Genomic DNA, 18,833 nt, shown 5'->3' on the forward strand with positions numbered 1-18,833 from the left:
TGTGGATACTGTCGCCGTTGATCTGAATGGCGCAATCTATGATGGAATGAGCATCAATTCTCAACATTTCGGAGCACCTAGTATTTTATGTTGTTTGTCCGTCATATCTATACAAGTAGAACTTAATAAGATGTGTCCTCTACATAAATCTCTAGGCTTTGGTACTCATATGCATGCTATGAGAGGAATTTTAATGCAAGTTCAGTTGAGCTATGATAGCGAAGGAAGAGGAGAGAAACAGAACAAAACTGCAGGAACGATAAGCAACACGACAGCATCTACGACACATCGGGTTTGGATGTTTTGTTCTGTTGTCTTGATTGGAGAGATAATGGAGAAGCAGGAAGAAGAAGAAGCAATACAATCTGGTATTGGTCTGACAAGACTAGGGGAAAGAAGAGAGAAGGGAGAAAGAGAGGAAGAGAAGCTATCTAAGGGAAGAGGTCTGTCACCTCAGATCATCCGATATCCAACAGATGCTCATTTCCCATGAGCGATTATGTCTGGCTTAACATTAGAAGTATCCAAGTCTCTGACATCTATTGAGCAAAACCTGTTAGCAAGAGAATCCACTAAGCAAAGGGGGGGATTCTACCCACAATACCGACTGCTACCGCGCAGAAACCATCGTCTTGCTACAGAACGGGAAATTGCGGCGTCGCTGTAGGTTTGACTAACTACGTACAGTGACCTCGGGACGGGTCATAAATTTTAACACCGCCTGGCCCCCCGGGGCCACACCACTTGATTATATAATATACTGCCAGTTAAAACCCTCAATGAATTCGTACTAGTATGGCGTATACCACAACTGCCTCTCAATAATTGCTTCCATTAGGTACGGTATTGCCTCAAACGGATTCTCCGTCCTCAATTTGCACCACTTACCATTTTGGCTTGGTTTTTTAGGTAGGCGGTATAAACATATAATAGGCGGTGAGTTAGGTGGGGCCAGATGATGTACTAAAAAAGACCACTAAAAAGACATTTAAGAAGACTACCTAAAGAAACCATTAAGTTGACTACTGCCGGATAAGTGGCCGACTATATATTCTTATATTAGTATGTTCAAAAGGGATGCGGTATATAGGGCGGGAATATGTAGGTACAAAGGTTCAGCCCACCGACCCGTGGACTAATTACTTCGAAAAAGGCGGAGATTCAAGCGGTGAAACCTAACAGCCAATGGGACCAAATTCCCTGGCCACAGTCCGCGACGCATCTGCTGAATGTGCGGCATGGCCACTTTGCGTCGCCTTCGGTATCTTTGCTTCTCCCGTTCCTTTCTCTTCAACATCGCTTCACTTTCATATAATTCCTTTTCGTCCTGCATTTCTTGACTCGACTGACCCAGGCTTTCTCGCTGGCTCAGTCGCTACCACCTTATCTTTCCCGTTAAGACCTTTATATGCAACCAGAGCCTACTGCCGTATCTCAACATACACCCCCCGTTGACTCATACCCAGTCATTATTAGTCCCACCCAGCATGGACATGACCTCGACGACGCTCAAGTCTCTGATCTCCTCGACCGTGGGGAGATCAGAGACTCTGCAGACGTCCCGAGCATGTCGACACCAGACGGACCTGACGCGTCCTTGAACGAGGTTGACGGTCGCGATGCCCCGCTCTCGGTCGGTCAAGTGAGCCAGCATGAGAATGCCTGGACTAGCCGCAGAAAGGCACCAAATGCTGGATCTTGCATAGTGGCTTCTATTGGGCAGTCGCAAACAACTTTTGAGGCATTTCCAAATGGTAGGTATCCTGCAACCCCGCGGCGCAAATCATTACTGACTACCATAATTTCCAGAGGTTCTCACACATATCCTATCGCATCTATCACCTCAATCCTTGTCCGCGATTACATTAGTGTCTCGTCGATTTCATGCACTAGTGACCACTCCTCATGCTTGGAGAATCGCCTTCTCGCGTTTCTTCCCAGGGCCCCATGCTGTTGAGGATGGTCGGCGTAGCGATACCGATGCGGCAGATCTACAGTCGGACAGGCGTTTCTTCACGAGGCTGACCGCCCTAGCCTCCTGGCGTAGCGAATACATCTTGCGCACTCGCTTGATTCAATCGTTATCTCGGGGCAAGCCGGCGCAGTTCAACCCGTCTAAGAAGCATGGAACTGTACGTGCGGCAAGTACTCGCCATGGCAGTGCCATAGCGACGTATACATCACAGCTCCTCTTCCGGTCAGCCACATACACGCCTCTTTCAGGCCCGACAAGAACCCACTCTTCATCCATGGAGCGGCAGAGCAAGGAATTGCGTCTGCCAGTGACCCGTCGACCGTAAAAGTCGGCACCTGGGGTGTCTCCGACCACCAAATGTTCCGCCATTTTGCAGATATGTTCCCTGGCGAGACCCAATACGGCCTCGGGTCGGGTGATATAGTCGGTGTGCCCAACGTGATGGACGTCAGTCAACCATATGGCATGGTCTACGGCGAAGGCTGTCCCCAGGGCCGCAGCTACTTCATCTCAGCGACGGAGCAGCGTGGTCGTTTCTTGGGAGCTTCGGATTTGGGTTCCCACCCACCACTCGGCATACCCGCAGTCAACATGATCACACATGCTGTCTGTTCGGTGTGGATTGCGAAGTCCCCTGACATCCTCAAGATGACCCAGGGGCTGGTGGGGATGCTGTCTGGATCGTCTTCGGGCGTGTTGACCGCGTACTCTCTAGGCCCTCACCCGGCTTACGAAAGACGATTCGAGCCAGGTCAAGTGACTGCTAGATGGGTACTGTGCCCCGGTGTTCCTATTATTGGCATTGCTGTGGACGATCAGTACTCGATCAAGCGCCATTCAGGAAAACGAATTTGGGCTGTTGCTCTCAATGCCCTAGGAGAAATCTTCTACCTGACTGAACTTCCTCGGGCACCTGAGATCCCACTAACAGCCAAACTCAACACCGAGCAACTTGACGAGGTGGCTTGGAAGACGGGTAGAAGTGTGCATTGGGATATGGTCGAAGCGAGCAGACGTGTGGCACGCCCAGACCCCTTTAATCGTGAATTGGTCGATGGCAGCTACAGTCCGCAATCATCGTCGGATTCCATGGGGCTCAGTGAGCACCAGATTGCCGCTGAAACAAAGGAGATTGAAAAATTCATGTCTTTCAAGCCCAAGCACTTCCGCAAGGTCTGCGAAAGCTGGGACATGCAGCGCGATCTTAAGGTGGACTTTGCTGGCGATGACGGGTGCGGGGCAGGCGAGTCGGTCATTATCATCGCTCGCGGCTCGGGCGAAGATGCCAAGGCATCGATCCGGCGGTTTATGCGCACTGCTTCTAAGTCTGATTTTAGCTCTTCGGACACGCCAGAGCCCTTATCGGGTACACCGGAAGCTCCGCCATCACTATTCGGCGGCCCAATGAACATATCAAGTCCGACCGTCACCAGCAGTCTTCCCCCTTCTCGGTCCTCCGCACGGATGGGCTCACCTTCGGCCAACATCAGATGGCGTCTGTCGGATTTTGTTTTTGGTGATCGCAAATCTACGGAAGTGAGCACTAGTGCGTTGGATACATCCACTTTCGCTACACTCACAGCCGAAGAGGATCCTCTTTTGGCTATGTCTGGGAGCTCTACTTCGTCTGTAACATCATCCCCAATGTTGCCACATATGGATCGGCCGCGGTCGGGCCTAGAAGTTCCTGGGCAACGCGCTCGATACCTAGCTGTTGGAACCCGTACTGGGATGGTGTTTGTCTGGGATATCCGAGCTCCAGCGGCGAAGTCTGCGGAGATCATCAATTCCATCACCTCATTGCGCACCATCCAAACAGACTCGCCCCAGGTGTCTTCCGTGGCCATCACGTCGTTGTACCTTGTTCATGGCGGAAATGATGGCCTCGTGCAAGCGTGGGATCCGCTAGCATCATCCACCAAGCCAGTCCGGACGATCAACTCCCGGTTTTCGACTCGGGCCCGCCGTCGGCTTGTGCAAGCTGAGGCATCTATCCTAGGTGTTGGAAACAATTACTATGCCACAGGCGCTATCTGCCTTGATACAGACCCAACCGTTCTGCGTGGAATGGTCTCGCTTGGCACCCACTTGCGATACTGGTCTTACAGTTCTTCCGAGGCTGATCAGTACAAGAGCAACAAACGCCGCCTTCGCCACTTAATGCGTGGCAGCAACGGGGCTGGAGAAGGCCAACGCTTCAACAATAGTGGTCGGGGTGCGATCGAGGACTTTATTGAAGACGAACGCATAGATATGGAGCGTCAAAGGATTGCCGACGAGAAAGAGCGAGCCCACTTGAGCGCGCGTTTCGGAATCGACCTTCTTGGTCCAGATATCGATGAGGAGCAGCTTTTGGCGTATGCCCAGCTCCTGAGCGAGGAGGCATGCTCCGCCAGTGTGCCTAAACCCACGGACAGTGCCGCAGTCTCCAGCTCGGCTACAAGCACTTCATTCGATACTGTTGCTCCTAGTTCGGTCGGCTATGGCGAGATCTCATCCTCTTCGTCTCCCTATCAAGATCCCGCGGATGATAATATTGATGACGAACTTGCCGAGGCGATCCGTCTGAGCCTGCTTGACGAGCAATGTGCTGCTTCGCCCTTTGACCAGACGTCGTCTATTCCTATCAAGTATGCCAAGGGAGTACAACCGCCTCGACAGCCATCGCCTGGAGCTGAAGCTGAGAGCAGTAGACAGCAAGAGATGGATGATCTGGAGTTTGCGATTCAGCTCAGCTTAGCCGAGGGCAAGAGTCGTGGGCATGGTGAGGAGGTGTGGGAGGGAATTCCCATCCCTCGCCCCGGGGCCAGTACCTGCTTCACCGTCAGGCAAGGGCAAGGGGAAAGCCAGGGCTGTGTAGAGTGGATTTTGAGTTGTTTTGCATTTTGCATTTTGCGTTTTCATTTTGTGATGTACTACTGCTTAATGTTTTGTGTTTGCATTTGTATCAATTGAAACATTCCCGATGTTATGCTATTGACCAACCTTGCAAGCCGAGTATCCAATTATCCATGCACCTGGATGTTGCTTCGTGAAACGACACTGTCGCGTGGCTTAAAGACTTTTTGGTAGTCTTTCGAAGTCTTGTGGATCTCTTTCCGGGCGGTCTTCCAGATGTGTTCTTCATAGGTATAACCCCCCTCCTTGGGAACGGGTTGGGGTGGAACGTCTGTGACCAGCAGCAGCGTCAATGGACCGAAACAGCAATCCATGTTAGCCCAAATATAGAATATAGTGAAAAACGCGTGAAATGTGGTTTTGCCTCCAGGTCGGATATGAGGAAGATCTTGCGTCATGGCATGGGATTACCTACCTACATATACATAGCTACTTGATCTCCCCGTACTCATCACAGCCATGAACCACATGGATATCCCTCCAATTGATACTTGGGATTGTCTCTTCGAAAGAGAAGACAGACCCTTCCCAGATGACCACAGTACGTACATTCCCCCAATATCAAATCCGGATACTAACAGGCATAGTCATCTTCAAGTCGCCATCGGGCGAAGTCCGAACCTTCAACGACATTCGATCCCAAGCCGTAAGTTTCGGCGCCAATCTCCAAATCCAGTGGGAATGGCAAAAAGGCGATATCCTCTTACTCTTCGCGCCGAATGATATCGATATCCCCACGTTGTTTTGGGGATGCCATTGGGCTGGGGGAGTAGTCTCACCAGCCAACCCGGCATACACTGCTGATGAGTTGAAATACCAACTCAGTGATACAGGGGCAAAGGCAATGGTTGTACACACGTCGCTCTTAGACACTGCACTCACCACTGCAAAACGCATTGACTTTCCTATTGCGCACATGTTGGTTTTTGGCCCTCCCTCCTCAGAAGCAGAGCTGCAGCATGTCGAGTCTATGTTGGGAGGTGGAGCTCCTGGAGCAAGTCGTCCAAAGATAGACCCAGTCGTCGATACAGCCTTCTTGGTATACTCTTCCGGGACTACCGGGCGGCCCAAGGGGGCAAGGATCACTCATACAAATCTTGTGACGAACCTCATCCTGCAGGGACGAGCTGAAAGCCCACACATGAACTGGAGACAGGATCGGTTCCTGTCGTTCTTACCAACATATCACATCTATGGTATGTCAACTTTTGACGGAGAATCCTCATTTGCAGGCTAACCAGTCTTCTCAAAGGACTTACATGTCTAGTACATTTCCCTCTTTTGTTGGGAATAAAGACAATAGTAATGGAGAAGTTCTCCGTCAAAGGCTTCTTACACAATGTGAAAGCCGAATCAATCACCCACATCTACGCCGTCCCACCTGTTGTCCTGTACCTTGCCAAAGATCCCGCAATGACGCGCGAACATCTATCATCATTGAGAATGGTAACCTCAGCTGCTGCACCACTAGCACCAGATCTGATCCACGCTGTGTACGATCGTCTGAAGGTCCCAGTCCGCCAGGCATACGGATTGACCGAGTCGACGGCTGTCGCGCATCTCCAGGTACCTCTATCCGATGTATCCAATAGTTGCCAGCATGACTAACTTATTCAACAGAGATGGGACCAATGGGATAAAGCAATGGGATCAAGCGGTCCTCCATATCCCACAGTCGAAACGAAGTTCATCGACGACCAAGGAAACCCCGTAACGAAAGGCGACGGCGAACTATGTCTCCGAGGACCGACCATCTTCCCAGGCTACCATAACAACGCCGAAGCCACGGCACGGTCAATCACAAGCGATGGATGGTTCAAAACCGGTGATATTGGATTCCAAGACGAGGAGGGAAATCTGTTTATCACAGATCGTTTAAAGGACCTTATTAAATTCAAGGGTTTCCAAATTCCCCCCGGCGGAGATAGAGAGTGCCCTGCATGAACATCAGCTTGTGCATGACGCCGCTGTGATTGGACTTGCTGTTGAGAAGATTGCGACCGAGGTACCGGTTGCGTATGTGGTTCTTGAGAAGACGGATAAACCGGCTGAGCAGGTTGCAGAGGAATTGGTGGCCTACGTTAGTGGGAAACTGGCGCCTCATAAGAGGCTTCGTGGTGGGATTGTCCTGATCGATGAGATTCCCAAGGGTCCTGCTGGGAAGATCCTGAAGCGGGTCTTGAAGTCTAGGGCTGAAGGTGTCGATCAAGGGAAGGCTATTGGTGCTTCAATCTATGACGATCGTTCTTCCAAGCTGTGATATTTACAAGAGTAGAAATAAGAATGTCTGCATTTTGGCTACAAACTCCTTACAAATGTACACGCCATGCTTTGATGCTGGAAGCTTGAGAACACGAAAAGAAGAAGCAAGGACGTGAATTGTTTCAAGCGCAAATTAACAACTAATCACAAGAAAGCCGGGCAAAGAAGATACTAGTAACCCATACAGAAAATAGATCCTCGAGACCCGGTATCGGCCTCTTGGTCATCTCAGTTCGAACAGTGAAACCCAAGAATGAAATAATCACAAATCATCAAGGCCAATTACATAAGGGATGCAAGCAGCATGAAGAGACCTCCTGCACCACCAAGGGCAAGAGAGGGAGCGCCATTAGGAGATCCGGCATTGGTGGAGCTCTCGCTGGAGGAAGAATCGGAGGTACCCGAGGAACCCGAGCCGGAGGAAGAAGACGGGGTGTTGACACCACTCTTCACCTCAAACTTGACATCGGTAATCTCCTTGCCAGTGTGGTCATACACCTTCTGGGGGATGGTGGTGGAAGAGACAGAGACGAACTTGCCGGAGGGGGCATCGGGGAGACCGTTCTTAATATAGTCGGCGACCTTGGAAGGAACCTCGGGCAGATCCCAGGCGTTGTAGAAGGACTTGTCCTTGATAAGAGAGGCACTGCACGCCTCGGGCTTGACACTAGTCTGTGTGGCGTTGCTTGACGTGATGCGTTCCATATCCAGCTTGTTGACCTGCTTCTCGAAGTTATCATAGTCGACAAGAGTGGTCACGGTGTTGGAGTCGTTGACCTTGACCAGGCCGTAGTCATTGTCCTCCTGAGTCCATTCGTAAACGAGACCACCAGAGAAAGCCTGGGTCATCTCCTCGCCGTAGAGAGCCTGCACTTCGGTGAAGACACGGGGCTGGACCTCGTTGCAGCCGTACTCGGAGAAGAAAACGGGAACAGTGGCGTTGGTGAAGTCCTCGGTTAGGACATCGAAGCCGCTCTTCTTGAAGGAGGATTCACCGCACCAAGAGTAGGAGTTGAGACCGAAGAAGTCGGAGCGGGAAGAAGTCGAGTTCTTAAGGTCACACTCGAAGTAGTGAGCAGTATCCATCAAGATTTCACGGATATCGGCAGCAGAGTATCCAACGGGAATGGCGCGCTTCGAGTTCTTGGCGATGTAATCTTTCATATCACGAACGATGGCACGGACGTACTTGGGAACCAAGTAGTGAGCATCCTCGTTGATGACCTCGTTTCCAGCGAAGAAGCCCAGGACGTTGTCGTAGTTCTTGAAGCCCTCGATAACACCGAAGACCTGCTTGTAGTAGATGGCGCTGTAGGTGGTCCAGGGGGCGCTGCGGTCCAGGTAGCCACCCGCCAGCGGGTTGCTGACATCGAGAATCATGTAGATACCGGCGGCGTTGAAGATTGATGCGCACTCGTCGTGGTTGAGAGAGGGCTCCAGGTTGTACACACGGATGGTGTTGATCTATGGAAATAAGTGGCTGTACAGTAAGGAAGATAGGGTCTGGACATACACCCAGGCGCTGCATGAGGGCAGCATCACGCATGCAAACATCTGCATCACTCAAAGGGTCTAGCTTCTTGGTGAAGCCGGCTGCACCACCGGGCTGGTAGCTATTGAGAGGTCAGTCACTGTAAAATGTCAAGATACAGGTAAGCCTTACTCCACACCGATAATCTGGAAACGATCCTGGGTCTTGGAGTCAACAAAGTCCTTGCCGCTGACTTCCAGTGGGTTCAAGGCGGCCGCGGTGCTGGCGAGCGCACACACGGATGCGAAGAGTTGAGTGTAAGACTAGAAGTTCAGCTTTTGGTCATAGTAGGGGATATGACAACACATACGATCATTGTAAAACCAAGTGGGTATAGAAATCAACAAAATATGTAGAAAGACGATATAAAAGAGAATGGATAAGTTGATATAATAACGAGAGACAGCGCAACGGCGCGAATTGGGAAGGAACGACTGGAACGGAGAAGAAGAAAAGACGGACTCCCAAGGACTTTTAAGGCCTTTAATGGGGTTTAAATGGGTTAAATGGGTTAAATTAGTTAACTGCAGTAATTTCATAGAGAAAGTCAATTGATCAGCGGTCTCAATTTTGTGGAGACCGGCAGTCTGTGGACAAATAACACAAATAATAGGGGTCTTGGAGGGTCTTGGGGGGTCTTGGAGGTTTCACGTCGTTTCACTACTTAACCATAGTAGCATTACACAATTAATTATACGGAGTACCCTACTAACTATGTAGTTGCATTGATAAAATAAAAAACATGAAAGGTCCATTTCTAGTCTCTTTCCCACTGTTCTTCCTTTCCTCCCAAAACAAAACTTGTGGGCCAAGTCCGGCCAAGAATCCCGCTCAGGGCCAAGATGCCTTCAATAATGACTGCTTGGACGCCACGTCTGGGCAAACTGGGCTATCTGGGCTGTGTTGAAATGCGCTACATTCAGGGGTACTCCGTACAGAAATATCCAAGTCCCTCTTTTCTGTTATAAAGTTAGTACTCCATACTGAGCTCCATACTTCCTGAGCTATGCAAACTACGGAGTATTTTATAGTGGAGTTAGGGCTTGTACATTGTGGCCATGTTTTTCAGGCGTCAAACAGCCACCTGCCTAATTCAGAACTTCCTACTCTCTTCATACTTCTTTATCCTACTCTCGTTCAATATATATACATATATATATGTATATATCTCCAACCATAGCATTTCCAATGGTCTGGAATAAATCCGACCTGTAGAACTGAATAAGTCCTAGAATCAAGGCATGTCTTGGCACTGGGTTCTAGCACAGCGGACCTCGGGACATAGCTCGGTATGTCGCTCTACAGAGTGCCGGACCAATCCCGATTGAGAATAACTAACACTGCCTCTCTGGTCTGTTCCACTGGCATTCAATTCACTTGGCTTCTTCTTCTTCTTCTTCTTCTTCTTCCCATCCCACATGCAATAGCAACAGAAGACTAGAAAATGCACTCCATGCTAATACGTGTGGATATTCCTGGTCGCTCTAGTGTGCACAAAACAGAAGAATCACGGAATATCCTTCATATCACTACCAAATTATCTTTTACCATCGATGTTCGAAGATTTTGTTGCTAGGGTCCGAATGAAAAAGGTTCCTAAGAATGCGCCAGTCTATAGATGTCTTCTTGGGTACAAGATTGAAAGGCATATATACCTCACACGGAACAAATCAAAAGAGGAGAGGTAGCTTTAGATTGGTGGTATCTCATCTGCTCCATCTGATTGGGATATTCGGCAATGAACCGCCATCAATCCGTCCAACTTGGATAGTAGCTTTCATCCACATCCCTTTTGTTTTCCGCCTCCCCCACGGGGCTTGGCCAACGAACATAACAGTTCTCCGCGATATAAATTATGTGATACAAATTTGAGAAGTCCATCTAAAATACAAGTTGTTGAGTGGTCGGGTCCAGTTTCTTATTCGATGTTATCGTCAGGGCCAGCCTTGGCGCCGGTGGATTGACCATCAAGTGCAATAAGCTCGGCGAGAATCTCGAGGGTTTCCTTGGGAACGGTCTTGTCGTAAATTCCGATCAAATCCTGAGTAATCATAGCAGTTAGAATCATGAAGATGATGAATAGGTGATGTTGGAATGGCTTGTACTTACCTGAGGCTGGGGGTAAACCTTCAATGCTTTCCAAAAGGCAATTGCTGCTTCGACTTGGGAGCCTGGAGATTCAATTAGCGATCTGTTTATTCCAGTTTCGTGGTGTAACCGATATCTCGATCCCGTCTTTCGGAATCCAGATAGGATAACGATGGATGCAATTTACCTTCCGAGGCACAAAGAGATTCGCCCAGTGCGACTTGGTTCATAAAGAAGCTTTCCTTCTCTTCGAGATTTGTTGGGAGTTCACCGTTCTTCTTCACTTGTTCGAGCGCATTCTTGAGCTCTGCGAGTCTGGCTGCGGCGCCGGCCTCAGCCTCCTGTTTCACGCTTTGTTCGACCTTCTTGTTGTTCTTCTTCAGAGACTTGCGGAAGCTAGGGTCGCTTTGGCGCTTGTGATCGAAATAAACGGCGTAGGCTAGTACAAAGGGTTAACAATTGAAGAACGCGGCGACACGAATCCTACATACCGAGAACTCCCGTCAGAATCGTGCCGGCCACGATGGCAGTGTTTCGGAAAGCCATAGTAAAGATGTGTGATGAGATCGAATTAAAGGTGTAGGATTTGTCCCGGCCTAGCAGCTTATGGGGACTTGGAGAGGCGATAGTGGTAGAGTGATGGTTGGGTGATAAAAATGTTTCAAGGATGTCGAGATGCCCGGAGCGTATTATGTATTATATAATCATGCCCGCAGCCCGAGCGTCATCCCCTTGACCTCCCGCGACGTTTCCATACCTTGATTATTGCTACATTGCCAAGTGAAATCACCATGGAAGGCAGAGGATTGACTCTGAGGAGCAAGTCTCGTCGGCAGCGCCCTCAGATTAGCGCTCCCAAACCCATCTCCGGTCCTCTACCTCCCAATACCAGATCTCCCGAGTCAGGCCCATCCGCAATCCCCACACGTGAGCGGGCACCCCAGAACGATGCGACATCGGATTTGGTGAAACGGCGATACTCGACTCGGTTCAATAGCGCACCTGAATTTGATAACAAGGCTCCTCCTGTTCCGGCACTTCCAACTCAGACACCCGGGGGGCGCGGCGGGATTGGCACCGGGAGCTATTCCGAGAATACCATCACCAGCGGACCCGAACTCACCAGCACCGAAAGTCGACCTTAATGCTCTGCGAGATCCCAGTCTTCCAGTTGATCGATGTTAGTGCTCCCTGGGTTGCCGATTTGCGTTTGTTAAAGCTAACCAGGAGTTTCCGATGCTAGATGTGGCCAGTCTTCTTGCCAACGCGTCCGAGGAAGATATCCGAAAGTACCAAGAGAGCCTACGCAAAGTCAAGAACCGAACTTCCACCGATCTGCAGCAAAATGTCTACCAGAATCGCACCCAATTTATCAAGATCAGTAAAGAGGCAGAGAAGCTCAAGGATGAAATGCGAACCCTCCGTACCCTCATGGCGGAACTCACGACGGCACTTGGACAAACAAGCATAGGAAATTCACCTAATCCCATGTCACCGATGGAGGACTCTTTCCCCAAACGCAATGCGAATCGCAGCTCGGTCGCCAACCTCGAGAGCATGTGGAGCGTACAGCTACAAACATTGTGGAAAACAGTGGAAGGGTCGCAAAAGTGGCTTCCAGCTGCACCAGGACGACACATTGTCCTAGAAACTGGTAATTGGGTTGAGCTGGACTCAGCCACCTGGAAACCAAGACGCCCTGTTCACATTGTGTTGTTGAATGATTACCTACTCGTGGCTGCGAAGAAGCGTAAGCGGGTCGACCAAAGTCACCCCAACCACCGAGGACCTGTTCCAACGAGGCTAGTGGCAGAAGATTGCTGGCTTCTTAACGATATTGATATGATTGATCTTGGAGCCAACTTGGGAACGGGTCAAGCGCGGGAAGAGGCTTTGGATCGGGGCATTGGGAGGTCGATCAGCATCCGCGTGGGATCCAAGCCCTTTACATATCGCCATGACGACGCTTCCGCGAAACAGGAACTTTTGGCAACTTTCCGCAAGGCAGTCGAGGACCTGCGTCGGACCATGCGCTCGGAGACCGAAGCTGCCAGCAAGCCCTTAGAAGCGTACGGATATATGGCTGGTCGGCACCTTTCCCTTTCGAAAAAGCCGGAGTCTTTCGACCTCTCTGATACCCCGAGAGATAAATCTGATCTGCGCATTGATGTGGACGGGAAACAGCAGAACCTCCGCTGGGTTGAAGGTCAGGTCGACGAGCTTGATATCGATATTGCGCTTCAGCGATTCGAGGCTTCTGTGTTCAGCATCGAGCGACTACGAAAATTGGCCAAGGGTCTCAAGGGCAACACCATTGCACAGGATGTCATTAATTTCAAGGTCGACGGGCGAGCGACTCGGCTTGCTGGCATTCTTTCTCGGGCATTGGTCGATAACCACTCATTCCCGGTGGCTACCAAGACTCATGTTACCTGGTTGACTCGGTTAGGATTTGAGGATCAGGCACGTGAGACTTACCTGAAAGCACGTTCGGACGTGATCGGTCAACGCATCCGGTATGTTCTTCATCTTCTATCACACATGCTTATGTTCACATGCTGACTTATTTTCCTAGGGCTTGTATCTTTGAGGGTGATCTGCCTCTTTACATCTTCCAGATCTCCTACGTCTACTTTACTCTGATCAAGAACACCATCGGTATCTATCAACAATGTTTCCCTAGTGTAATGAGCAGTTCCTGCATTCGCTGGGCCAAGCACCACCTCGACGGGTTCAATGCTTTGCTCAGCCGACAGCTCAGCAGTGTGCAGCGTGGCACATCTGTTTGGCAGAAATGCCTCGACATTGTACACGATCATGTCGCTCTCTTAGTTGAAGTGGGTGTTGATTTCACAGATTTGGTAGCTCGTGGACTGGAAGACAATGGCGAAGGATCGCTTGACGGGCCACGCACCGTCCAACCGGGCGAGCTGGCACAAGCACCCACCCCGGGATCTATGCTGTAGTTGATTGTGAAATATTGAATGCCGATTAGCGACCTTGATTTGGAATTTACTCTATGATTACGTTTAGGCAAAACAAATACTTAACCTCCTATGATCTCACCCTAAACCCGAGGCAGACGGAGATAACATGCTATCCCCGACTTGCTCCCATGACCCTTGTTTCGCGCATCACTCACCGTGAACTCCCAACAACCATACGAACGATGAAGGTCATCCTCGCAGGTTCAACGGGGTTCATCGGCCGCGAAGTCTTATCGCAATGTCTTGCACATCCTGCGATCACCTCGATCGTAGCGCTCACCCGACGAGAGCTACCAGCACATGAAAAGCTCAAAGTCACATTAATTGAGGATTTCACGACCTACCCTGACTGGATCCGGAATGAGATTCGAGATGCCGAGGCATGTATCTGGTATGATCCCTGCCCAAAGTCTGTCTCAGGGCGATATTGACTTCTCTTCCATGTAGGACACTGGGCAAGGCGCACATGCCTAATAATGATATCGCTCGACAAGTGAGTCTGGACTATACTCTTGCAGCAGCTCAAGTCTTCCAAGAGACGTGCCAGAAACCGTTCCGGTTCATATACTGCAGCGGTGCGGCGGCTGAGAGGGATCAGACTAAGCCGCTCTGGTTTATGCAGGAGTATCGGCGCATTCGGGTACGATAATATCGATTGAACTATGGTAATTTCACTGACCAGTTGTAGGGCCAAGTTGAGAACGAGCTTTTGGGATTTGCTGGTGATCACCCTGGTTTCGAGGCTCATATCATGCGCCCGGCTATGGTGTTGGCCCCGGGTATGAGTCTACACAGTCTTGTGATTGGTCTTGGGCCATCGGTCAAGCTGGATGATTTAGCTCGAGCCATGCTTGAGCTGGTTTTGAAGGGTGGGGGGAAGAATATATGGGAGAATGCTGATCTCAACCGTGTTAGGTGAAGATTTAAGAGTTGGGTACAACATTATGAATATAGTTGGATTGAGTAATTGATTTTCATTACCTAGGTACTATTCTACTTTTGAATATATTAACTGTTCTGTATAATTGAACTATTCATATTGTTCTATGTATTTCTCACTCAAATACTCCACAGGGGCGTTTTCTCCGCAATCGGGTAAATTCAGCCCTGGGGGATCACGTATGTTCCTCAATTTCTTTTTACCCCTCTAGTTTCTTATGCCTACCTTGCCTATTTGATTTATGTTAAGAGTCGAAGTGTCCAAGTGTCAAAGAATCAAAGAGTCAAGAAGTCAAATCAAATATGCCAATCCCTTCGCTACCCCTCTTCGCCGCAGCGGAGCAACATGCGCGCCAGAATCCCGAGAAGATCGCGGTCATTGACACCACCAAACAGCAATCTTTCACATTCGTTCAATTGCTGGCCGACGCAGCAGCGTTAAGGAAACGCATAATTGAGCAATTGGGATTATCGGATGACCTGGAAGAGCGACGCATTGCTTTCTTAGTCCCGAATGGATATGACTACGTTGCTACGCAATGGGCCGTGTGGGCGGCGGGAGGTGTCTGCGTTCCACTTTGTAGGTGGAAATCATGAAGCGCAATGTAAAACACTTGTATTCAGTACTGACATTTGCTAGGCATAAGCCACCCAGTGAAAGAACTGCTATACACCGTCGGAGATTCGGACCCCTCATTGATTATCGTGCATCCGGAGTTCGAGAAGGTCGCACCCTCGCTGCGCGAAGGCTGCACCACCGATATACCATTCATAGGACTGGAGCCATTTTCTCGAAATGAGACCCCGACTTTACCTTCTTTCTCCCCACCGTTTGTGCTCACTCGCCGCGCCCTGATGATCTATACCTCTGGAACCACATCAAATCCGAAAGGCTGCGTGACAACACACGAGAATATCACTTTCCAAGCGAGTTGCCTGGTCAAGGCCTGGGAGTACAAACCCTCAGACCATCTTATCCACGTGCTGCCACTCCACCACGTCCACGGTATCATCAATGGCCTAGCTGCCAGCTTCCTAAGTGGTGCAACAGTGGAGATGCATCCGAAGTTTGATCCGAAGGTGATCTGGGAGCGGTGGCAGGACCACGGCTCCTCGACCTTGTTCATGGCCGTGCCGACCATTTACTCCCGTCTGAATGACTACTTCGATGCTCATATCCGCGGCACGGAACAAGAGAGTGCAGCGCGTGCTGGAGCTCGTGCTCTACGACTTGTCGTCAGTGGATCTGCGGCCCTCCCAACGCCCATTAAAGAAAAATTCGCCGAAATCACCGGCCAGGTTCTATTGGAGCGGTATGGAATGACCGAGATCGGCATGGCGCTCAGTTGCGGGCTGGAGATTCAAAAGCGAATCGACGGTAGTGTGGGGTGGCCGTTGCCCGGCGTGGAGGTGCGACTGACCGATAAAGAAACCGGTCGGGTTGTGGACGGAGTGGACGAGGACGGCATGATCGAGATCAAGGGCGGGAATGTCTTCCGCGAGTACTGGCGGAAACCGGAAGCGACGGCCTCGGAGTTCACGGCGGATGGATGGTTCAAGACGGGTGATGTGGCTAAACGCGATTCAAGCGGTGCATACTTCATCCAAGGCCGTGCTTCTGTTGACCTGATCAAATCTGGTGGATATAAGATTTCGGCGTTGGAAGTTGAGCGCAAGATGCTGGCCATTCATGCGATTCAGGAAGTTGCAGTGGTCGGGTTGGCTGATCAAGAATGGGGACAGCGAGTCGCTGCCGTTGTCAAGTTCCGAGAAGGGGTATGTTTGTGTTGTGTCCAGAAAACTGCTTTATTTGCCTAGCTAACACTGACATAGACTACACCGATGGAACTTCCCACTCTACGAGCTGAGCTCAAGAATGAGATGGCTCCTTATAAGATCCCAACCGTTCTGAAGGTTGTGGATGGGATCGAGCGCAATGCTATGGGCAAGGTGAATAAGAAGGTCATTGTACAAAAGTACTGGCCGGATAGGGCATGAGTTGAGGAAGGGTAAGAGATATTCAAGTCAATTAGCGAACATACACTCTACTGTAGATTGAACATAGACATGAGAAAGCGAATATACCAAATATAGATCATATCCTTCTTCAAAGTGATTCCTAACAGTATAGACACTTTAATCATCATTTCGCCTAAATTTTCTATAGATTCCTAGTTGATATAAGGACTATACTTCAAGGCCTGAAAACACGCAATATCTATGCCGCTCGCCGATCTTCAGGTGGAATCCGATCTCGTCATCTCAACCCCAATATTGCTCATTTCCTTCTTGTTTCCCCTATATCGATGATCTTATTCGCTATCTCCATGGAAAAATGTTTTATTGCGGGGGATAATGGATGATGTGCTTCATGTTATATATTTCTCATATCCCCCTCCCTCCATATATCATAGCTCTAATTCAACCCTCATTTAAATACCGACTCGCCTCTAAGCCACTATGACTACATCAGAAAAGCAGGATGTGCGTATTGGCACCGGGAGCGATGCCAGTGCTTCAAGTATCAATGGCATCAACGAGAAGGCCTTGTTACGGAAACTGGACTATCGTCTTTTACCACCACTCACGTTACTCTATTTACTCTCGTTTTTGGATCGCAGCAATGTGGGAAATGCCCGTCTAGAAGGAATGACGACCGACATCAAGATGTGTATGTTTGTATGTTTTGAGTGTTTTATATCGATCCCAGGGCTAATTGGGAGATACATAGCAGGAAACCAGTACCTTACAGGTTTGACCCTGTACTTTATCGGCTATGTTCTTTTTGAGATTCCTTGCAATGTGAGCAATGTCTATTAAAAATAATATCCTGTGCAAATGATCATATACTGAACAGCTGCATTCAGATCATCTTGAAAAAGACAACCCCGAGAATATGGCTTCCCACCCTCACGCTCGTCTGGGGAATAGTCGCAACACTCCTGGGAGTAGTACAGAATTACTCTGGATATCTGTCTTCACGATTCTTCCTGGGCATTGCAGAGAGTGGACTGTTCCCCGGTGTGGTGTTTTACCTGTCTATGTGGTATAAGCGGAACGAGCAACATTATCGCGTGGCTCTGTTTTTCAGTGCTGCCTCACTGGCAGGTGCCTTTGGTGGAGTCCTGGCTTGGGTTGGTTTTCCTCTCCCGATAGAGATAAACACAGCTGATGATTGTCTAGGCAATTTCTCACATGAGAGGGGTGGGAAACTTGAATGGTTGGAGATGGATCTTCATCCTAGTACGTCCCGATCAACCATGTCATTCTGTTATACACAAGCTTACAACCAATTTAGGAAGGGCTGTTGACCGTCGCTGTTTCGATCATCGCCTATTTCTGGGTATACAACTACCCCTCAACAGCGGAGTTCCTATCAAAGGAAGAGAGGGAGTTCATCCAATTTCGTCTGAAGAATGACAGCGATGCGACTCGGGATGAGGAATTCACCTGGTCGGCAGTACGAGACGCATTCAAAGACCCCAAAGTCTGGCTATACGGACTCGGATTCCACACGATGTCCTTGCCACTGTATACCTTATCACTCTTCCTTCCGACAATCATCAAAGAACTCGGGTACTCAGCGGCAAAGGCGCAACTACTTTCCGTGCCGCCGTATGCAGTAGCATTCTTCCTGACTATCGGGGTTGCGATTGCATCCGAGAAGACTCGCAGCCGCGCCCCGTTTATCATGGGATCGTCTGCCGTTGGATGCATCGGATACATTCTCCTGCTATCACAGCACCGTGCGGGCGTGTCTTATGTCGGAACTATCTTCGCTGCCGCAGGGATTTACCCGGCTGTGGCTATTGTGCTGTCTTGGCCTGCTAATAATGTGTCTGGGCAGACTAAACGTTGCATTGCCAATGCCATGCAGATCTCAATTGGGAATCTGGGTGCGGTTCTTGGAACACAGCTATACCGTACTGAAAGTAGCCCGCGGTACTTTTTGGGTCATGGGTTTGCGTTGGGATATCTGGTTGCCAACATTGTGGTGGTTGGGATCCTATGGGAGATTCTGCGACGGGAAAATGCTGAAAAAGAGCGTGTTAGGGAAGCCCATGGATTGAGGCCGTTGATGGGAGATGTGGGTGATGCAGAGGGAGAATTCCAAGGGGATAAGGATCCTCGTTGGATATTCCAGACTTGAAAA

General features: G+C 49.7%; 10 protein-coding genes across 10 annotated transcripts; 7 read left to right on the forward strand and 3 right to left on the reverse strand.

Moving 5' to 3' along the window:
- Positions 1-1,408: 1,408 nt before the first annotated feature.
- On the forward strand, positions 1,409-4,835 carry N7519_005042 (F-box and WD domain protein; the record flags this gene model as incomplete). Its single annotated transcript, XM_057291818.1, has 4 exons — positions 1,409-1,754; positions 1,810-2,197; positions 2,224-4,739; positions 4,786-4,835. The coding sequence occupies 4 exons, from the start codon at positions 1,409-1,411 to the stop codon at positions 4,833-4,835; spliced, it is 3,300 nt and encodes a 1,099-aa protein (XP_057146629.1).
- Positions 4,836-4,980: 145 nt separating this feature from the next.
- On the reverse strand, positions 4,981-5,187 carry N7519_005043 (uncharacterized protein; the record flags this gene model as incomplete). Its single annotated transcript, XM_057291819.1, has 1 exon — positions 4,981-5,187. The coding sequence occupies one exon, from the start codon at positions 5,185-5,187 to the stop codon at positions 4,981-4,983; it is 207 nt and encodes a 68-aa protein (XP_057146630.1).
- Positions 5,188-5,332: 145 nt separating this feature from the next.
- Positions 5,333-7,133, forward strand: N7519_005044 (uncharacterized protein; the record flags this gene model as incomplete). Its single annotated transcript, XM_057291820.1, has 5 exons — positions 5,333-5,414; positions 5,461-6,069; positions 6,141-6,439; positions 6,494-6,732; positions 6,755-7,133. 5 exons carry the CDS (start codon positions 5,333-5,335, stop codon positions 7,131-7,133), a joined length of 1,608 nt encoding a protein of 535 aa, XP_057146631.1.
- Positions 7,134-7,417: 284 nt separating this feature from the next.
- gel2 (1,3-beta-glucanosyltransferase gel2) lies at positions 7,418-8,982 on the reverse strand (the record flags this gene model as incomplete). The annotated part of the gene is made up of 4 exons (XM_057291821.1): positions 7,418-8,599; positions 8,649-8,748; positions 8,799-8,929; positions 8,977-8,982. 4 exons carry the CDS (start codon positions 8,980-8,982, stop codon positions 7,418-7,420), a joined length of 1,419 nt encoding a protein of 472 aa, XP_057146632.1.
- Positions 8,983-10,584: 1,602 nt separating this feature from the next.
- On the reverse strand, positions 10,585-11,300 carry N7519_005046 (TOM complex receptor protein TOM20; the record flags this gene model as incomplete). The annotated part of the gene is made up of 4 exons (XM_057291822.1): positions 10,585-10,707; positions 10,776-10,837; positions 10,942-11,193; positions 11,246-11,300. 4 exons carry the CDS (start codon positions 11,298-11,300, stop codon positions 10,585-10,587), a joined length of 492 nt encoding a protein of 163 aa, XP_057146633.1.
- Positions 11,301-11,545: 245 nt separating this feature from the next.
- Positions 11,546-11,899, forward strand: N7519_005047 (uncharacterized protein; the record flags this gene model as incomplete). Its single annotated transcript, XM_057291823.1, has 1 exon — positions 11,546-11,899. One exon carries the CDS (start codon positions 11,546-11,548, stop codon positions 11,897-11,899), a length of 354 nt encoding a protein of 117 aa, XP_057146634.1.
- A 91-nt stretch (positions 11,900-11,990) lies between these two features.
- N7519_005048 (uncharacterized protein) lies at positions 11,991-13,720 on the forward strand (the record flags this gene model as incomplete). Its single annotated transcript, XM_057291824.1, has 2 exons — positions 11,991-13,270; positions 13,330-13,720. 2 exons carry the CDS (start codon positions 11,991-11,993, stop codon positions 13,718-13,720), a joined length of 1,671 nt encoding a protein of 556 aa, XP_057146635.1.
- Positions 13,721-13,869: 149 nt separating this feature from the next.
- Positions 13,870-14,660, forward strand: N7519_005049 (putative nucleoside-diphosphate-sugar epimerase; the record flags this gene model as incomplete). Its single annotated transcript, XM_057291825.1, has 3 exons — positions 13,870-14,132; positions 14,189-14,381; positions 14,430-14,660. The coding sequence occupies 3 exons, from the start codon at positions 13,870-13,872 to the stop codon at positions 14,658-14,660; spliced, it is 687 nt and encodes a 228-aa protein (XP_057146636.1).
- Positions 14,661-14,983: 323 nt separating this feature from the next.
- Positions 14,984-16,678, forward strand: N7519_005050 (acyl-CoA synthetase; the record flags this gene model as incomplete). Its single annotated transcript, XM_057291826.1, has 3 exons — positions 14,984-15,260; positions 15,321-16,456; positions 16,514-16,678. The coding sequence occupies 3 exons, from the start codon at positions 14,984-14,986 to the stop codon at positions 16,676-16,678; spliced, it is 1,578 nt and encodes a 525-aa protein (XP_057146637.1).
- A 462-nt stretch (positions 16,679-17,140) lies between these two features.
- On the forward strand, positions 17,141-18,830 carry N7519_005051 (uncharacterized protein; the record flags this gene model as incomplete). The annotated part of the gene is made up of 5 exons (XM_057291827.1): positions 17,141-17,351; positions 17,412-17,482; positions 17,548-17,814; positions 17,864-17,923; positions 17,979-18,830. The coding sequence occupies 5 exons, from the start codon at positions 17,141-17,143 to the stop codon at positions 18,828-18,830; spliced, it is 1,461 nt and encodes a 486-aa protein (XP_057146638.1).
- Between the last annotated feature and the right edge of the window lie 3 nt (positions 18,831-18,833).

Source organism: Penicillium mononematosum (assembly GCF_028829835.1).
Source record: "Penicillium mononematosum strain IBT 11891 chromosome Unknown utg000003l:1.0-8172316.0:1.0-8177699.0, whole genome shotgun sequence".
Lineage (NCBI taxonomy): Eukaryota > Fungi > Ascomycota > Eurotiomycetes > Eurotiales > Aspergillaceae > Penicillium > Penicillium mononematosum.